This window comes from Cheilinus undulatus, linkage group 19 (genome assembly GCF_018320785.1).
Source record: "Cheilinus undulatus linkage group 19, ASM1832078v1, whole genome shotgun sequence".
Taxonomy (NCBI): domain Eukaryota; kingdom Metazoa; phylum Chordata; class Actinopteri; order Labriformes; family Labridae; genus Cheilinus; species Cheilinus undulatus.
This window is the reverse complement of record NC_054883.1, coordinates 18,369,833-18,389,174: the sequence shown is the minus strand read 5'-3', so window position 1 is coordinate 18,389,174 and position 19,342 is coordinate 18,369,833. Positions and strand designations below refer to the sequence as shown.

Here is a 19,342-nt window from a genome sequence, read left to right as displayed (position 1 = left end):
AGGGCACTTCAGAGTGCGTTTTGCCTCCCAAGAGGGCACTTTAGCACGCATTTTAGCTCTTGAGGGCACTTTAGCACGCATTTTGGCTCTTGAGGGCACTTTAGCACGCATTTTGGCTCTTGAGGGCACTTTAGCACGCGTTTTGGCCCCAAAGAGGGCACTTTAGCACGCGTTTTTCATCAATTGGGCCACGAGGAGAGGCGACGATCCCCCTCCCCCTGCACACCACTGCCACACAGTCAGGGCTGTGATTGCATTTTTATAAGATCAAAAAAAGGGTAAAACATACCAGGGGGTGAATTTTTTTATAAGCACTGTATAAGTTATTTTCAGAATGAGGTATCACAGTTAGTGCACAGAAAAAAATCCCCCTAAAGTGTGGTTCTATTAGAGTGCTGACATTTCTTTTGACAAATACAGATATGTTGATTATTTTTCTCCTTTATTCAACAGTAAAAATAGAAATTCCTCCTGTAAACTGTGTCTGTATGTGTATGTGTGGCAGGCAGGCGGGGAGAGGGGGGGTCGGAAAGGGGCGTGGAATAAGCCAACATCACAGGCTAATGCAGCTTCCCAGCATGCCATTAATCTCCGTCTGTGGACCGTCTGATCGTCACCCAGGTTGCCTTTATCCGTCCTGTCACCCTTAGGACTACGTGTCGGACCTGATCTCCGGGTGTCTCTGCTAGCGGGATGAAATCGACACAGTGATCACGGAGCATCTCCTCCTCGTCCTTTTTCTCCTCCAGAAGCGGAGCTCGGCTCTCCTTCTCCTACCGGCGGAGAGATGAGGAATCGACTGGCCGATTTAGCCCTGACATTCTGGCTATTTCTAGAGGTGAGCGATGCCTGCTGTTATTACCACGAGATTTTAATAGAGCTGTGATGGACACGCGCGTCTGTGTGCCAATAAAGTGCTGCTCTGTGAGTGTATTTATTATGCAGAGACAATAAGTCGTTATGTTGAAGGGGTTTATCGCTGTGACAGCAGGCTGCCTGTGATGTAGCTCCGATACGTGCTGCTTGCTTTGTTTTTTGAGCGTTGTTCGCCAAATCCCATACAAAACTACTATAGTCAACATATTTGCTCTACGCTGCATTTACGCTCATTTTAAATACAAACAGCCGTTTTTAGTACATGAATGCCATCATGTAGTAACTTCGGCATGCGGTTGACCCAAATAAAAATCCTTCACATCAGTGAATTTTAACTTCTTCAGTGCCATTTCCGTCTACCTTTTCAAATGTGATGTAAATAACATTAAAGGTAGTGAATATAAAAGCAAATGATGATGATAGCTCCATTTGGAAGTCTAAATATAGACTCAAGGCTAAAACAATCCACTCCCCAATATGGTGTGAAATACTCCATAAGGACGCCTCTATGCTACTGGAGCTATCTGTGATTTTTTCATCCTTTGTCCTTGTGCTGAGACCCCCACAACAACTCAGTAGGTTACTGGGCCTGTAGGACAACACAGTCAAAGGGGTGACACTCGAAATACAAAAATACAAAAGTAGGCATCGTTTATGTTTTTGTCTGCATTTTAAAGTCTTGTCTCATTAAATATTTACCCTACCTGGATTTACTGAGCAAAGTAGGAGAGGAAAAGTCAACCTAGTGTCCTCTTTCCTCCACATGTGTTGTTTCAAAATGAGCAGCAAGCTATAGTAATGAGCAGGTTTAATAATTTGCATGATATGAGGATTGTTTAAGTGGAATGAAGGCTTGACAATGAGCTCTAATTTATTTTACGGGCCTGTGAAGATAGCACAAAGTGGTCACGATCCCCACTCTTCCTGCCAGTCCTGTACCGCTGACACTCATGTCTATTCATGTATTATTAACTCTGATCATTATTATTTTATTTCATTCAGCTGACTTAGTGAGCACATCCATTTTGAATGTGAGTATGCAGCCAAGAGGGGATGAAGCCCTCAGACGACGTCTTGCTGCTGCTGTGTTCACCTCGAAAAGTGCTTCTGACAAACCTCTCTATGTTTAGGTCGAGGCTGATGATGTTTTGTTTCAGTTTGGACCTCATGTCTGATGTGGAAGCACTGAAGAGCAATCAGGCTGTGATGCAAGACTCTAGAGTTGAATGTTGCTGAATGCTTCTCTTAAAAATTTCTGGTTTAGGAAGCTTTCAGAGTTTGACATCTAATGGCAGTTTCAGGCTGGGTGCATGTCAGCTGTGCAACGTGCTTGACTTTAATTTCAGCATGCATGTTAAGACCACCTGCAGTAGCACTGTGTCATGAGCGTTGTGTCTCCCATGAAGGAATTCTTACGAATAGAGGGCTTGCCTATTTTTCCGTGAGCCACATGCATCTATTGGCTGAAATAGACTGGATAAATAGAGAGCCATATTTACTGTGTTTAAGCAGATCTTTATGTGCACATGGTTATAATATGTTTGCAATTAAGCCTGTACTCAAAAAATGAATATGGCAATACACAATCATGTACTCCTTGCCTATACATGTATGGATTCATCCATCCATTTTCTTCTGCATATCTGGGGCTGGTTGGTGGTGGAAGCAGACTAAGCAAATACATCCAAACGTCCCTCTCCTCAGCAACATTTTCCAGCTCTTCCTGGAGGATTCTGAGGCATTCCCAGGCCAGATGAGATATATAATCCCCAAAGACCTCCACAGGGAAGTGACCAGGAGGCATCCTGATCAGATGCCCAAACTACCTGTATCGATACAGATGTTACAAAATCAAAATTGCCATAGCTGTTTTAGAATTCTCATTCCCTAAGGTGCAGTTAACAAAAAAATTGGCAGCAAATGCTGAACTGCATGCTTCAAATCGAAACAAACTGCGGGTCAGGTGCCACTTTTGCTCAATTGGTAGAGCAGGGGCTCATATAGAGAGGGGTCGCGGGATCAGTTCCTCGTCTCTCCAGTGTTTGGTGCATGTCTTCCTCCACTCTCTCTCCCAATCTTCCCTGTCTTGCTTCAGCTGATCTATCAAAGTAAAGGCAAAAAGCCCAGAAAGTGTTCTTTGAAAAAAAAAAAAAACATGGTAACATGGATGAGAAAGAAAGCTGATCTGTTGCCAGCAAACTAAAAATAAAAATACAGAACAAATTGTATCCCGTATTGACTCAAAACAGGACGCACAGCATTTAACTGTCAAGTAAGGGATGATTCCGTATTTAAAGGGACGGTTGGCAATCTTATTGCTAACTGCTGTTAATCCTAGAACATCCAGTGTGGATGAAAAATATAACAAGGTTTTGCATATGTGAGTGTTGAACCTACAGTCTAGGAGCCAGTTTAAACTAACAACACTGACATCGAGTGGGGAAATCACTAATTACACAAGATACTTTAACAGTGGACAGCGGAAATAATCTCTGCTCATGGAAAACACCTTAAATGTTAGGAAGTAAACTCTGTTGTAGGTAAGAACTTACGTTCAAACTAGGCAACGTTTGAACTTTTGCACTCCTGGTGCAACCCATAGCAGAATGCAAAGGTGCATCAGAGCTGGCAGACCTTCTTTATTCAAACACATGTGCAGCAGCAGCAGCAGCAAAAATACCTGACAAACAGAAAGAACAAATAAACCCTGATATGAATGTTTCTTACTGCAAAGTGTGCCAGGTTTCTCTGTATTCTTTGTTTTCAAGGAAAAGTGCTTTATTGAAGGAGAGTTTTCTTCATTAGGGAGATCAGAGCATGTGTTTCAGCTCATTCCACAGATGATCCAAACTTTTTCAGATTTTCTGCAACATACCGTATAGAATCCATTTCTTATCCATCTTTGTCAGTTATTTTTTTCATTTGTTAATGAGGGATTCATCCACATGTCACACTTGCTTGCAGTTTCTTGTTTCATTTTTTATAATAAAATTAATCTTCCTTTTCTTGACATCTGTTAAGTCCATCATAATAAGCACCAGCAGTCATCCAGGACCCACAGGGACTTTTTCGACCACCTGTGGTAAAACAGCCCAGTCCTGGGAATTTTTATTGTGTTCCTAATGCAGCCCTCAATTTGAAACTCAAAATAGATTTTTTAAAATGAGGGGAATAATTGCTAAAAGGTCTGTTTTGTGGTAAAAACAACAACCCCTCCATCAGGCCAGCTATGAACCTCAGGGAAAAAAGCCTGTGAGGTTTTGTTAAAAACAGACTGATTTTAGCTTGGCTGTACAAAGTGATTGGAGGGTCAATGATGGTTATTTCCAGACATGTAGACTTGTTTGTTGTTAAGCACAAGACTGTTTGAAAACCCATCGACACACTGCAAATAAGCACAAAGTGCCCTGTGGAGTTTTCTTGTACAGAATCAATGTGCATTGCTGTTATACGTACTCAATGCAGTGCTCCTTCTGAGGATGTCAATATCCCCAAACTCCCAAAATGAGACAGTTTCATTTCCAGAAATAACATTGGGATTAGTCATTGTTTGTCAATGAGATAAGATATTTCAGAGTGAAGTTGCTTTTGGCCAGTTTGTTAGATTTAACTTCATACAACACGGAAACAAAGTGATAGAGGAATGGATCAGCTATAAACTAGTCCAAAAATTAGACAGAGATATCTGAAAGGAAAGATACATAAAATCAGTGGTTTAATCAATTAACACATTAAAAAACATTATTGCATAGATGCATTGGTTAAAGCATTTTAAGAGCAATGTGGACAAAAAGTAACCTTATGAAGCAGATACTGATACTGTAGATTTGCCAGATTGCCATCAGGTAAATCCATCTTAAAAAGCTCCAGTCCACAACTTTTGTGCCAAACTGAAAACCGTTTTGGCCAGTCAGGGTTGTTTGAGGAGAACAAGGCAGTAGCTACAGGCGGGGTTAAGTTGTACTGTGAGCTGTTAGCTCTGGCTGCCTCAAGTGTAGCGGTTAGCTCAGATGAAGCCAAAGTATAGCGGCAGTTTTATGTCAACTGGACCACATTTCTTCATTGTGACAAGAGCAAAGAGCCACTCTGAAGCTCCTCTTAGCAGAGATGTTTTTGCACATCTTGGCTTATGCATGAATTTTTGCCACCGACAAATTCATGAACTATGGCAGCGCTAGCCTGTAGCACTCAGGTTAATACTGGAGCCATGCATTTCTCTACCTTATTTTGCCTTGTCTCTCACTCTTACCTAGGACTGTGTGCTATTAAATGGTTAAACCATTAAATCTGTTTTTCAATTAAGCTGGCATGAGATTTACGAGTCAGCTAAACTAATAACCTTATTTTTTTTTTATAAACACAGGCTTGAAATCCCGGTCTGTAATGCTCTTTTAAACTGTAATGAACCTCCCACCACTAGAAGCTGCTGTGGCTTAAGTTAATAGCTGCTGCCTTCCTGTCAGAACATTCCCCCAGCACTTCACAAGATGCTAATATGAGAAGCTTAGCAGTTAGCGTGTTGCAGGAACAGCACGGTAAGACAGTTTTTTAAGTAATAAATGGAGATAAAGTGGTACGTAGGCTGTCGAGGGTTAAACTGACATATTAGTACTCAACAGAGGGCTGAAGTGGGTAACTGGCACAACTTCACCTGTTTTCAAGGTGCATGGAGGATGGCAACAGTCTTGAAGAGAACAGAAATGTCCAGCAACACTTGTAGTTTAGAGAACAACTTTATTACACTGATGCGTTTCGGCATGTAGCCTTCATCAGGGTCATCAAGAACCACATTGTGAGCAACATTTAAATAGGGTAGTGTGAAACAGAAAAAGTGTAAAAAAAATCAAAATGTTACTGAATTACATACATTTAACCAATTGAGAAACAGCCGCATCTAATAAAGTTGTTCTCTAAACTACAAGTATTAGTACTCAACCAAAGTAAAAAGAGGCCACATATTAAAGCAAATCTGTTAAGAGGAACAAAGGCTGGCTGAGCTAGCTGCTAATGTTAGCCACGCTCTACACAGTACTGTATATCAGGCTCACATCACACCTGCTAACACAGTGACCCTGTAATAAATTTGACTGTTTTCTAAGTATTTTTTTCTCTTCAGGCTGTTTGGTTAAAAGGAATTTAACTCAGTGTTTAGCTGAATGGAGAAATGAACAACTAAGAACATCCCTACTCTCATCTGCCCTACTTGACAGTCAGGGAAGCAGTGAGAGCTGCAGCAGCTGCTGTGACACATACAGCTTAACCCTTTATGACCTACCATAGAAGGCAAAAAAAAACAGAAAAGAAATTGTGCTCAATTTGCAAAAAGACAGCATGTTAAGGGCAGCGGATTATATTATAGTATATTGTTTTTGGTGTGTGCACCTTTTTACCACATTTCTGCAGAAAAAGGAAGGATATTTCAGGAAGGTAACAATACTCTGGGACACAGACTCAGTATACAGGTTTTAAGGGCTACAGGACAAATTTACTGATTTGTCCTTTAAAGATATTATTGAGTTATGTAAACTATTTAGTCCCCAAAATATGAGTTTGTGTGAGAACATACCTGCTATGAGCCATAACTTCGGACTGGCACACAGTAAAAGATTTTTTTTCTACCAATTATGGGACTTTGAGAGACAACACATGTGACAACATTCAATTACAGATTGAACTGTTTCATTGTCACGGTGTTTGATGTGCAATACACACTATAGATTAAGTCACCAACACCCACAGTCTCCACTGTCAAAACTACATCTTACATGGTTAAATGTGACTCGTGTAAAGTAAACAAGCTAAATGTAGCTAGCTGTTAGCTACCTGCCGCACTCATTGCATGCATCTCCTTGTCAGCTGAACTGTGTTTTATTTTACACTGTACATTATATAAACATTCATGTTGCCACAAATCAACAAGTTAGTCCTATATTTCTGGCATCCATCTAACTTTATGCTTCATGTTTACTATCATTGCCATGGCTGTGCTTGTTGTGCTTCTTTTCTTAGTCAGCTTGCTGTACAATGTGACAATCCACAGTGGGGGTCGAACAATTATTGGCATGGCTTATTATTGGCACCACTATCTGGTATTTTGCTGATTATCTGCATCTGCGTTTTATTCCACCAGTCACAGATAAGTTTAATTAATTAGCATGTCCCCTACTTTGGCTCTGCTGCATGTGTCTCTTCCCCTCTGGATCAGTTCTCACTACTCCCTTACTGAACATCCTGTCGTGCAGTTTTCACTGTGAAATCGTCAGCAGGTGTGTGGTCTCACAGTCTGGCTAGTGTGTACATTTGGAGAATTGAATCATGAAAAATTGTTTGCCCTGATGTCTGTGCCCTCCCATGTTTGAAAATCATTAGAGATTTTAAAACCGTCTCCTGTGTGGCAAGCCGAAGAAGAACTGGAAAGTTTGGAAAATCACACCGGAGAGTTCAAGATGTGCTTGAGCAGATGCTCATATTCACTGACAGCACAAGACATCACAGAATGATGCTCTCTCTACTTCTGATGGTGGGATAATGAGTCAGACTGCTGCAACCCTAGAGCATATAAGCTTACCACACCTGCTCCAGTCAGGGCCACTCAGTCACACACACGCACACACACCTTACACTGCACTGAGATGTTCCCAACACTCAGTGAGTTCCCAGTGCTCTCTCACATCAGACTAGTTTTGAGCTGTTTGGGCCACCGTATGCCCCCTCGTGTTAGAGCATGCTTGTTGTGTGCAGTCATCCAGGTAATAAAGCGATTTCAAGGCGAGCATGGATGTTTCTGCTGTGCCTATAATTGAAATATAATTGCATTATCACACAGCCATATGATCAAAGTTTGGTCTCTGCTGTTGGGCTCCTCTCTTCTATATTTATTTGGAACAAAAATAACCTACATAGTGAAAATCACGGTATGAGCTGTTTATATTTAGTTTTTTCAAATCCTACCTAAGACAGTTTAATTGTTTAGAGAAGGATGGTGAATTTTGGAAATGTAATGGTGAAGGAGCATGGTGGATACATTGAATAGATACAGACTAGAGCTGTCAGCAGGTTGATCTCAGTCAGAAAAGGATGCATTAAAATGTTCCAGTCCCATTAATCACATGCCATTTTGTTCTTTTAGACGCACCATAATTAAACTACTATAGAAGGGCAGCTGGATGCTACTCACCTAAGCAACTTCCTGCTCTTACAGTAGAAGAAGAAAGGATACTACTGCTATCATGCCAAGAAACTTGCAGACAGCTCAGTGGACAAATCAGAAGTAATCTTCACTGTATTTTATCAAACAGTTCCACCTTTACTACTCCCTTAAGTTATTATCATTTCGTTTTCCATCTGTAGTGAGTTATTTTATCTATGGTTAAGTTAATATCTAACTTCTGATCTACTAGCAATTTCTTATTTTCCCTTTAAAATCAAAGTAGGTTTTTTATATGAATAGGAAATACTCTTACCTTAGTTGATACAAATAAAAAGCAAAAGCACAACAAAAGAAAGTTTCTTGAAAAAATCTCAAAGTCTTGTTAACTTTATTACTTACGCAGAGAGAGCAAATAAAAGTAAACCCTTGAAAGGAATTATTGCCACATTAATCAGGGCTCATTGAACTTCAGTGAGGTATTTTGTACATGCACCCTTCACTTCTCTTCTCTTCTCCTGCGTTGCTCCAGTCTGTCTCTGCATCCATGTTGTCTTGCATGCTGCATACGGGTATTGTTGGTGTAAATGTGTTGGGGGGAGGAATGTGCTTTGATTTTGTTCAGAGAGAGAGAGGAGGGGCAGGTTGACGGGGGACAGGCGGTGACAAGAGAAGAAGATGCTGCATGGAAGAACTGTATAGTGTTATTCTAACAATATGGATAGGCATGGGGATCGTTATTTATTGATATTGATACCCTTATTGATCCGAGTCCTTATTGATACCACTATGGCTACTTGTTTTATAAAGGACAAAATGAAGGCAAATATGTAAACCGCAAGGGATCTTAGTTGAGTAGTGCTTCAGTTATAAAGCTATGATTTAGTCTGTCAAATCTATTTTATATCCCTCAAATATAAACACATACTTAAAATTCAAAACTGTATTTATTAAAGTTTCTCATCCAAAACTAAATATCCCCATTTTTATATGACATTTGAACACATCATAACATATAGAGTACAGTTGTCCAATTTATCGAGGTTACCTGAATGCATCATATTTTCCATCTTGTTAAGTTTTTCTGCACTGGATTGATATTTTTAACTAACAGGTCTTGCTACAAAGTTTTGGAGTGCTTTTCAGCATTTATCTGAGCAGCTGAAGAAGAAAAGTGTCCTGAAGCAGCTGAAAAAAGTAAAATGAGTGCATGTTACTTGCAGTGCAGGCGGATATGATTGCATGTGATTCGCAGGTCTTTGTTCCTCAAGCTGACAGATAAAGATACCACATTCTGGTTTAATATGATGAACAATACTGATGTGCTTTTAGTTTATGTTCCCCTTGAAGGAAATGATATATTTTTACACCAGTTATATCTTAAAATGATGTTACATCAGAGGGGCTGTGAGACTCGATAGCGGTATCAATAAGCTAAAATGTTATTGTTTTTCAGGTTCCGTACAGACCTGGGTTTCCATCCCCATCCCTAAATATTGATAGAAAAGATAATGCCATACTATATCTCGTTTGAAAATATAGTGATATATTTGAAAAAAATAGTATATTGTCCAGCCCCTCTGATAGGCGGGATATTATAGGTTACCATAGCCGTGATAAGAAACTTTATCATCTGTGTGTCTCTGATGGAGTGAAAGTACTGTGTCTTAAAATGCAAAGTGATTTCATTTAAAACATGAAATGTAAAAGACAATTTGTGGTAATTAAATCACAAAATCCAGTGATTAACAGTGATTTAAAAAATAATAATTGTGCAGTAACTCCATAGTACAGACTTGTTGCAAAGTGGGACTTAACCTTTGTCCATCCATCCATTTTCTATACCGTTTATCCTGTTGGGGGTCGTGAGCCTATCCCAGCTGGCATTGGGCAGGGTACACCCTGGAATGGTCGCCAGTTAATCACAGGGCTAACTAATCTGACATGCCAGATAGATATGTTTCACACATCCATCTGGTAAACCTCTCATACACAGCGTTTGGGAAAGGGCAGAGCCTTTGAAAAAAATTAAAGGGTGATAGGATGAACATTTTGTCTGTCACATCTTTACGAGCCAGTCAGAGCAACAAAACACATAACATAGTTGCTACCGAGGAGTAAACTCCATAAATGACTACATAACCCGAACCATGGCGACGGTAGAGCAGCACGTGACTTTTGTTGTTTTTAAGAAGAAAACAATTCAGTGCTGTTCTTTGTTCTCCTTTTAACAAAGAAATGTTGTCAAGTTCTGATAAAACTGGCACTTTAGCAGCATCCGCGCTACAGTCTTCGGCCATAACTGCACCTGCCTCTTGTTGCTGCTTGCTTATGTCATGATTCTTCTGTGCCCAAAAATACTGCCCCTCGACCCTGATTGGTCCTGTCACTTTCTAACTGGGCACAAACTGTTCAGATGGGAGCTTTGCAAGATGGATTCGCCAGTGAGAAACACAGAAACAGGCATATCCATCTGCTTTGCAAGGTTTAGGGCTAACATGTAGAGACCAACGACCAGGCACTCTCACACTCACACCTACGGCCAATTTAGAGTCACCAATTAACCTACCAAGCATGTTTTTGGTGGTGGGAGGAAGCTGGAGTACATGCATACATGTGGAGAACATGTAAACTCCGCAAAGAAAGGCACTGACCGAGAAGCAAACCAGGGACCTTCTTGCTGTGAGGCAACGGCGCTAACTCCTGCGCCGCCATGCAGCCCATTAACCTTAGCTGTAGAGATAAATAAATAAACCTTAAACTCAGACACAGTAACTTCACTCTCACAGTAACTCACTCTTATTACTTGGTCTTTTCTTGACTTGCACACTGAACAGGAAAGTGGGTCATTGTTAACTGGATTAACATATTAACAACATAATCTGTTGGGCCGTCCCTGACTCAGGAGTGTCTGGTCAGATTTTGCCTGTAGTCCATTGATTAAATGTCTTTTTAAAAACATATTGATCCATATTCTTGTTTGCTACTCAAGAGTTGAGCCACATTTTCGAGCTGTTTTTCTTCTAGTTTTGAAACAACAGTTTATAACTTGATACCTCCTTTTCTCACTTGTTAAATCTGCCTTGTGGTGGCCTTCTAACCATGTTACATTTAAAATGAATATATGTGGTGGCCTTTACAGTAAAGACGAGGATTTCTTGCCCGTTATATTCTCCTGTAGTCTTTTGTAACTCACACCTGTGAAGATAAGCGCTGACAGGTGTTACACCACCCGCTCTTCTCCTGTTGTGCTTTTATCCCCACCTGAACCCATCAAGTCTTCATCCCACTTGGAGTCTGAGTCAGTGTCAGAGCTGCTGTGAATCACCATGGTTCTTCATCCTGCTTGGCCTTTCTTTGCCCAGCCACTCAGTTTTGTTCTTGTCCAGCTTCAGTGGTCATTTTGCCATGACTTCTTGCTGCTAGATCTCTGCTCTGACTTCCTGCACCAGTCTAAAAAAGGCTTGAAATCCTCTTGGCAGTACAAATTTATGCCAGCAGGGTAACTCTCCAGTCTTCTGTGGCTCTAATCTGGTTCTCTCTGCACTAACGAGTGACAATAAGTAGCTTTAAAGCTGTCAGCAACAATAAAACAATCTGTTAATCTGTCAACTCTGTAAGTCATAGGCACTCCAAGGAAGGCAGTCAGGGACAATCAAAGCAAAAATTAATACATTTAATGATAAAACATCAAATTTAGCCAGAATCTATCAATGAAGCATATGGACAAAAGTATTTGGACCTTCTGACCTTTTCACCGACAGGTTCTGTTATGACCTATTCAAAAAAATGTACTTTAATATGGAGTTAGCTCCCCTTTTGCAGCTATATAAGCTTCCACTCTTCTTGGAAGGTTTTCTACAAGATCTTGGAGTGTTTTGAGGGAATTTGTGCATTTGTAAATTTCATGATGTATTTAATTTAACTCTGGGGGGTGTTCAGTGCCTTGGATTTTTCATCCACGGACTTATACTTTTCATTAACATTTTCTCTGTGATGCTTGGAGTGTTCTTTTGTCTTCATGGTGTAATGGTAGCGAGGAATGCTGATTAACTGTGACTGGACCTTCCAGACACAGGTGTCTTTATCCTACAATCTCTTGAGACACATTCATTGCACTCAGGTGATCCACATTTCACTAATTGTGAGACTACTAGCACCAATCGGCTGGACCTCTGTTGAATTTGGTCGGTCATTTTTAAACGGCTGAATTTTTATGCAGTCATTTATACAATCAATAAAAGGTTGAATATCCAAGAGGGTGAACACTTTTTCGCTGACCGCTGAGGTCAGCCCTACAGATAGCTATGTCTGTGTCTGAGTGAGTGAGCGAGTGATGCTACTTTCACTTTCAGAGTCATACCATACAGAGTTGGGTTTGCTTTTGCTTTCAGTACAAGCAGAGATCCCGAGTTACCTGATGGTGTAGGTGTGGAAAATGCGAACCCATGCTCGGAAATTCTCCTGTTCAATACTTTCAAATGAAATTTCTCTGCTCTCTCTTTCAGTCTGCTGACTCTCCATCTGTATAAGTTCTACTTTGGTGTACTCGGGTTCATACAGATATCCTCTTGTATCCACAGTAAATGGCACATCATCATCACTCAAGTCGAAATCACTCATATGGTCTTTGTTTTAACTTGGCGTGGTGTTATTATCCCTGTAGATCCTGCAGACCCACACAGCTGATCAGAGGATATCAGTGTGCGGCGGAGGGAGACAAAATGCCAAAAGCTGTATCATAAATTAGTGCCTGACAGAAAGGGGTTTGTTTGGGAGAAATGAAGTGCTTTGTACATTTTCGACACAGTGTACAGGCAAGCCAACATATTTTCTTGTCCCATTTTTGTGTAAAACTCATTAAACTACGCGGATAAAATGTTTCCATCTACAGCCATTATGCCGCGGATCTCTCTGAGCTCGCAATAACCACCGGAGCAACTTTCACAGAAATCATTGGAGGCTAATGCCACTACAATAGCCAAGTACCTCATACGACCCAACTTCAAAAATCCCGAAATATCCCTTTAACTTACAAACCCTAGCTAAAAAAAAGTATATTGGAAATCGGAGATATAGTTTCAAATACCAACAGCAAATTACTTGTTAGACTTTTTTAAATGTTAGAAAAGGCTCAAGGCTTTGTGGCAGGTTCAGTCTTAAAGGCTTGCTTATCCTAGAGTGTGAATATCACCCTCTTAATAATCAAACATACATCCACTCAAGGATGATGGTTTTACTAAAGTGGCTGTTTAGACTAAGAGTGATAAATAGATCAATCCTACAGCTGTGGTGGCAGACACATTCACTGTCGCTAACCGTACAGATGTTTGGGTGCTCACAGTCGCCTGCAGCAGATGAATTTGTTTAAATGAATGTGTGAACCACAAATGTGAAAGTGAAGCTGACACAGGCTCCAGGAAATCTAACAGCATCCAGACCAGCACTGATTCAACCAGGCCATAAAAGCAAATGTCTGCCTGGAAACACTCAGCCTGCCAGAGCTCTGAAGGCTGTCTATGTTGGAGACCTGAAGCTGCGTGAGGTGAAAGGGAAAGGTTCATGTTCTGAAAATAGCACAAGGTTTGTTACGTAGTTTGGCCCCCATTGATCCACTCATCAACACAGTCAGCAGATCGAGCTGCAGCCCTGGCTGTGACACAAAGTGGTAATTAAGGTAGAAAAGCCAACGTAAGCTACTTTAAAGCCACTGGGAACTTGACTTGGAATATAAAAAACTCAAATGTGATTTAAGGATGTTTCATTAAGCAAACAGAAACACCTGGGTAAAAAACAAACAATAACAGTTGGGAAATACTGGTCTAAAACAGCTTATTTTGGGAGTTTAGATCATTTCTCAGGACTGTTTGGGCAGTTTGATTGACAGATGGCCATGGAGCATACTGGGCCAGATGTACGATGAATATCTTTGGTAAACCTAAATTCCAAAAAAGTTGGAACAGTGTGAAATAATTTGAATAAAGAGAAAATACAGTGATTTAAAAATTCTTTCAACCTATTCAACTGAAAACAGCACAAAGACAAGATATATCTTCAAACTGATTAACTGTATATTTTTTTTTCTTTTAAACACCCACATTCTGATTTGATGCATGCAACATGTTCCAAATAAGTTGGGACAGTAGCACGTTTACCGTTGTGTTACATCACCTTCTTCAAACATTCTGAAGGAAGTTAAAAACTGTGGACACTAATTGTTGCAGTACTGAAAGCTGTATTATTTCCCATTCTTGCTTGATATTCATCTCTGTTGTTGTATTTTGTGCTTCATAATATGACATACATTTTCAATGGGAAGTGGTCAGTCCAGAACAGGCCCTGCCCTCTTTAACTGTGAAGCCATGCTGTTGGGACTAATGCAGAATGTGTCTTGACATGATCTTACAAAAACAAGCAGGGACATCCCTGAAAAAGAAGCATCTGGATTGAAGCATATTACTGCAGTTGGGCCAGAACCTTGTATCTTCAGAATCAGCACTCTTCAGGGAATGAAAAAAAACACTGCATCAATTAATTCAACCCTGAATGATCATAGTCAGCATCTTTGAAACACTTTGTAAAACTTTAAATTAACAGACAGATGTAAAGGGCGAGCAACAGCACTGATCCATGTGAAAAAAATATATATATATAAAAATGGAGATACAAGGTTTTAGCTTGATGCCAAGGATATGTTGCTCCAAAACCTGCATAACCTCTCAGTATTACTGCTGCCTTCACAGATGTGCATGTGACCCAAACCATGGGCACTAATACACCCCCACAGTAGAGATGTGACAATAAGAGCATTTTGAGTTTCAATATGAAAGCAGTTATAAATCAAATAATTCAATACCACAGCATGAGTAATACCTTGGTAACAAGTCCACGGTACTGTATCACAGTATCAAATAAACTCCAGAATAAATAATGTAGACTTAAAAAAAAGTGCATTTGTTAAACAACAATTGCACTTAACGATTACACTGATGTGATTTTATCATCCACTATTTTTGTCACATGATAGCATGAAAACAAAGCCAACATTTTGCATTGGAATCACTTAGTTTTGAAAGTGTGATTTTTAAGCTTTCTTTTCATTTTTGTTTGATGTCAACACTCAAAAAATGATTCTAGGCCTTAGTAATAGTTAAGCTTTATTTTGGGGTAAAGTTTAAGTAAATCATATCAAATCAAATGTTATTCAATCATTATAGCTAAACAAAATGCTTCATATAAACTCAATAAAAGAATTGAGTAAACTTAACATACATCAAATTAAATGATATTCTATAGTAATAACCAAATCCAACATAAATACACTTTGTATAAACTCAATCAACAATTAGAGTAAAGTCTATGTGATCAGGTTTGCTCTAACTTTCTCTAGAAGGTGGCTGTGCACATGTGTGTTAGCACAGTTTGTGTTAATGTCACGACTGGGCTGATGCAATGCAATGCAGTGAAACCACTTATATATAAAGTTTTGAAGTCAGAGTTCATGTTTGATTGGAAAGGAGAATAAAGTTTCAGTAATCATGTAGAGGTCTTGCTTGAGATTATTATGAGACAAAAATAAGCAGAAATATATTTATTTTACACCGAGATCCCCATGCACAGCCCAAGTTGGCAGGTGCCGGTTGGTAACAGGTCCATTAAGTCAAACACATTTATTTTACTTTATTTTTTTTATTCCTTTATTTAACCAAGAGAAACATTAATGTAGAGTAAAAATCAATTTTTCAGGAGTGTCTTGGCCAAGATAGGCAGAGTCTAATAATACAGGTACAGATGGCTGATATGAGCCACATGGTGCAGGGGTTAGTGCTGTTAACTCTCAACAAGAAGGTTCTGGTTTTGCTTCCTGTTAAGGGAAGACAAAACTTATTTAATGTGTATTTAAATTAACAAATAAAGTTTATGTGAAAGTTCAGCTTAAGTTTACGTTAAGTCACTAAATCAACACTTAAACTTTATGTGCAAGTTTACATAACTCTTAATCAATGAAATATGACCCAGGTTACTTAATAATTTTAAGCTCTCGCAACAAGGTTTTAAGCATTACTTTAATGTCTTTTTTTTTTTTTTTTTTACTTGAACTGATGTAATAAAAATACATGGAAAATTTACATGCAATTTAATTACATAAAGTCTAGGTTTTTGGTATAATTATTTTTTTGAGTGAAGAGCCAAGAAAAACAGAAAATCTGATCATTTGAATTTGATACAAAAAATAATTTTACACATAGAGGACAGAGGATCATGCTGTACAGGACTGGCACTGGTATTTTTTCATAATTTAAGCATTTTGTAATGTATTTCTAAAAATGACAATATATATTTTTAAATATCAAATGATAAGAATTAATTTTTGGGGGTGGGGGGTTGTGTTTGGAAGTCCTTTATCTAATAAAGAAAATTACATTTAAAAAATAGAGTTTTCATTTCATAAAGCTGAAGTGGTGCAGAAAAAAAATGATACTAAACATGAGCATGGTAGACATTTCTGAAAGTATTAAAAAATAGCAAAAAAAAAAAAAAAAAAAAAAGCCAGTTGACCTCTAAGGGTTAAATATGTGCAAAACAGTGCCATAGATGTGCATAAGGCTTAGAATATATACTTAAACCTTTGGCTCTAGTGTGTTAACTAATCCTCCAAAATCTGAAAATAGCTCTAAGTCTGTGGTGATAGTCACTGATACACCCTGAGATCTGTTGAGCCTTTGTGCTATTGTTGTGGGATTGTGAACGCTTCCTTAAGAGTCTTTTGGTTCGGCCAGATTCTTCTCCTCTTCCTGAATCTTTAAGGGGTGATGATTTGCCAAGTGATTCCCGATGTTTGTCCGTCACCTTTTCTCCTTTCCTGACACCAGGAAACCAAAATGCTTCCACAGGTCAAATTTAAAAGTCTCTGGAGCCTCCACAATCTCAAAAACGTTGTTGCTCAGATGTTTGTCTACTGAACGGTTTCAGCATGAATTTTAGTCACTGTCGGCGCTAGCCTGTAGAGTTCAGGTTAGTATTGGAGATACACATGCCTACTACCTCATTTTGTCCTGTTGCTCTGATTGGCCTGTGACAGAATGTTAATCTCAATCACATTTGTTGAAAGTCCTACTCTTCCCAAACTCTTTTATAGGAGCTTCCCCAGATGAATGTGAAATATTTCCATGCAATGGCTATTTGAAAGAGTCTATCTAGCATTTCAGGTTAGTCCTTTGCATCGTCAAGGATCCTGTAGCCACTGTGAATGATGTCTGCACACTACTTTTATCTTGTCCACTTGTCTTTGTGCTGTGTTAAACTAGAGAATCAAAGTGTTACCAAACAGGACTCCTTAAGTGGATCTTCAAGTTCTTGCTTCTGATTTGATGTGGTTGCCATGGTGCTGTAAGCGTTCTGTGTGGTGTCCTCCAGTCTGTGTGGGAACTCTGATTTGAACATTTGTACTGCATGTTTCTGAATCTGTACACGTCTGAATGTCTTATGTCAACATGGTTGACATAATATATGTGCACCCTTACACCCCTTGTAGAAAAAAATATTAACAAATGCTCACACAGTACAATAATCTCAATCATAATTTTATAGCTGTTTAGTCAAAGTAACAACGACCACTAATACAGCCTATAGTTATAGTAGTAGATGAACATTTGTACTCGTTCATGACAAAAGAAGTTCTTCCTCTGGCTCTGTGTTCTCCTAATTGTCATCTCCACTTCAGGCCAAACACACACTGACAATCAAATGATGCTTGTGGGCCTGCTGCTGCTTACTAATGGCAGAGGTAGCTGTGCGGTCAGCAGAGATCAATAAGACAGGAAGCAGAGGGAGAGCAGGTTGGATGGGAAATAGAGGAGAGGAAGAAAGGAATGAATTATAGAGGAGGGGAGGAACTGAGGGAGAACGTTGGAATCAAGTTAAGGCAGAGAAACTTAAGAAATAAAGAAAGAAGAAGGTTTTCACTGTAATTGTACAGCTGACTTCTCCATTTTCATAGATTTGTCTAAATGTTTCTCCCTGATTTGAAGTCAGCAAACAGCCTGTGGGGTTTCATTACAAAACTATAAGGACTCAAGGCTCTGACTGGTTAAACTGCCTTGACATCGAGGGTAATAATGATACATGTTTGATTTTTTCTTGTAAAATCGTCTGAATTGTCAAGAGTTGTCCAAATGTGACAGGCCTCTACCTGTTCACTACATCTGACTTGTCACTTGGAGCGTCTTTATTGACCCATTTGCGTTCTCATCTACAGCATCCTGCAGATTCAGAGACAAAACACATCCTGATCACCACACACAAGCTCTCCTGCTTTTAAAGCTTTAATGGCTGGTGTAAAACCTTTTGAACTATTCATCCAACCCCCCCTCTCTCAAATGTCCTCCAGCCAAAACCCATCTGAGCTGCTTTTAAAGCAGGAAAACACTTTCTCTGGTTATGTAACTGGTCATTTTTATCCCTCAGGAGTACAGAGGGACATTTTCCTCCACTGTCAGCGCTTTCACTGAGTTCCAATTAGAGAAAGACAATGAACAGAGCTGGATGGTGACCATAGATGGGAATGGGATGGAAACACAATAACAATTAGGTCCAGCAATGTAGATGGATAGCCACACAGTTCTCGACGGTGAAATCAAAGCACTGTCACTTGTTTTTGTTGCATTTCTGACATTTATTTTTAAAAATCTATATGAATATGAAGTGTTTCCCTGCTTCATCCCTAGGACTGTAAATGGTATGCAAATGAGTCGTCATTCAGCTCATCCAAGCTCATATCCACTCTGCCAGAGGTGACATTGTTAACTGAGTCATAGAAAGGCTAATTTTGGCTCGAATACTGAGTGATAACAGGCCGACAGATATTAGATTTAGAGGAGGATTGAGGATCAAAAGAGGAAGGTATGGTGGTCAAAGAATCTTTCAAAATGCTTCAAAAAAGACGTTTACAGGAGAAATACACCGTATTATGTCTACTTATGTTTGCACAAGACTAGTTGCCACAGCTTAAGAAAAATTCAGATGATTTATATTTATATTTGAAATTAACCCTGGTGGCGTCCTCATCGTGTGAGGAGTCTGTGTGCCAGTTTGACAGTTTCCCACCCCTGTCCAGGCATGACCTTTACTCATACTATAAGGCTAACACTCATTTTTTAGTCACTATGAAGATGTATCTTGTATTTTCTTCCCTTCATTTGTATGGTTTGTGAGATGGTCCTGCTAGCTGAAATAGATTGCCCTGTGGGGATATACTTGAGTATGTTCTTGATCTTCCATCTCCAGAGGATAAACCCTAATAATTTTTATGACCCTCTG

The 19,342-nt window shown here is 39.5% G+C and overlaps 1 protein-coding gene across 1 annotated transcript in view; it reads left to right on the top strand.

Moving 5' to 3' along the window:
* The first annotated feature begins 610 nt into the window (after positions 1–610).
* The window catches only part of vopp1 (VOPP1 WW domain binding protein), a 44,005-nt gene continuing 25,273 nt past the window's right edge, over positions 611–19,342 (top strand). The window contains exon 1 of the mRNA XM_041814455.1: positions 611–838. Within this exon, the coding sequence (XP_041670389.1) occupies positions 788–838 (51 nt within the window). The 5' untranslated portion in view covers positions 611–787. The remainder of the gene's footprint in view (positions 839–19,342) is intronic.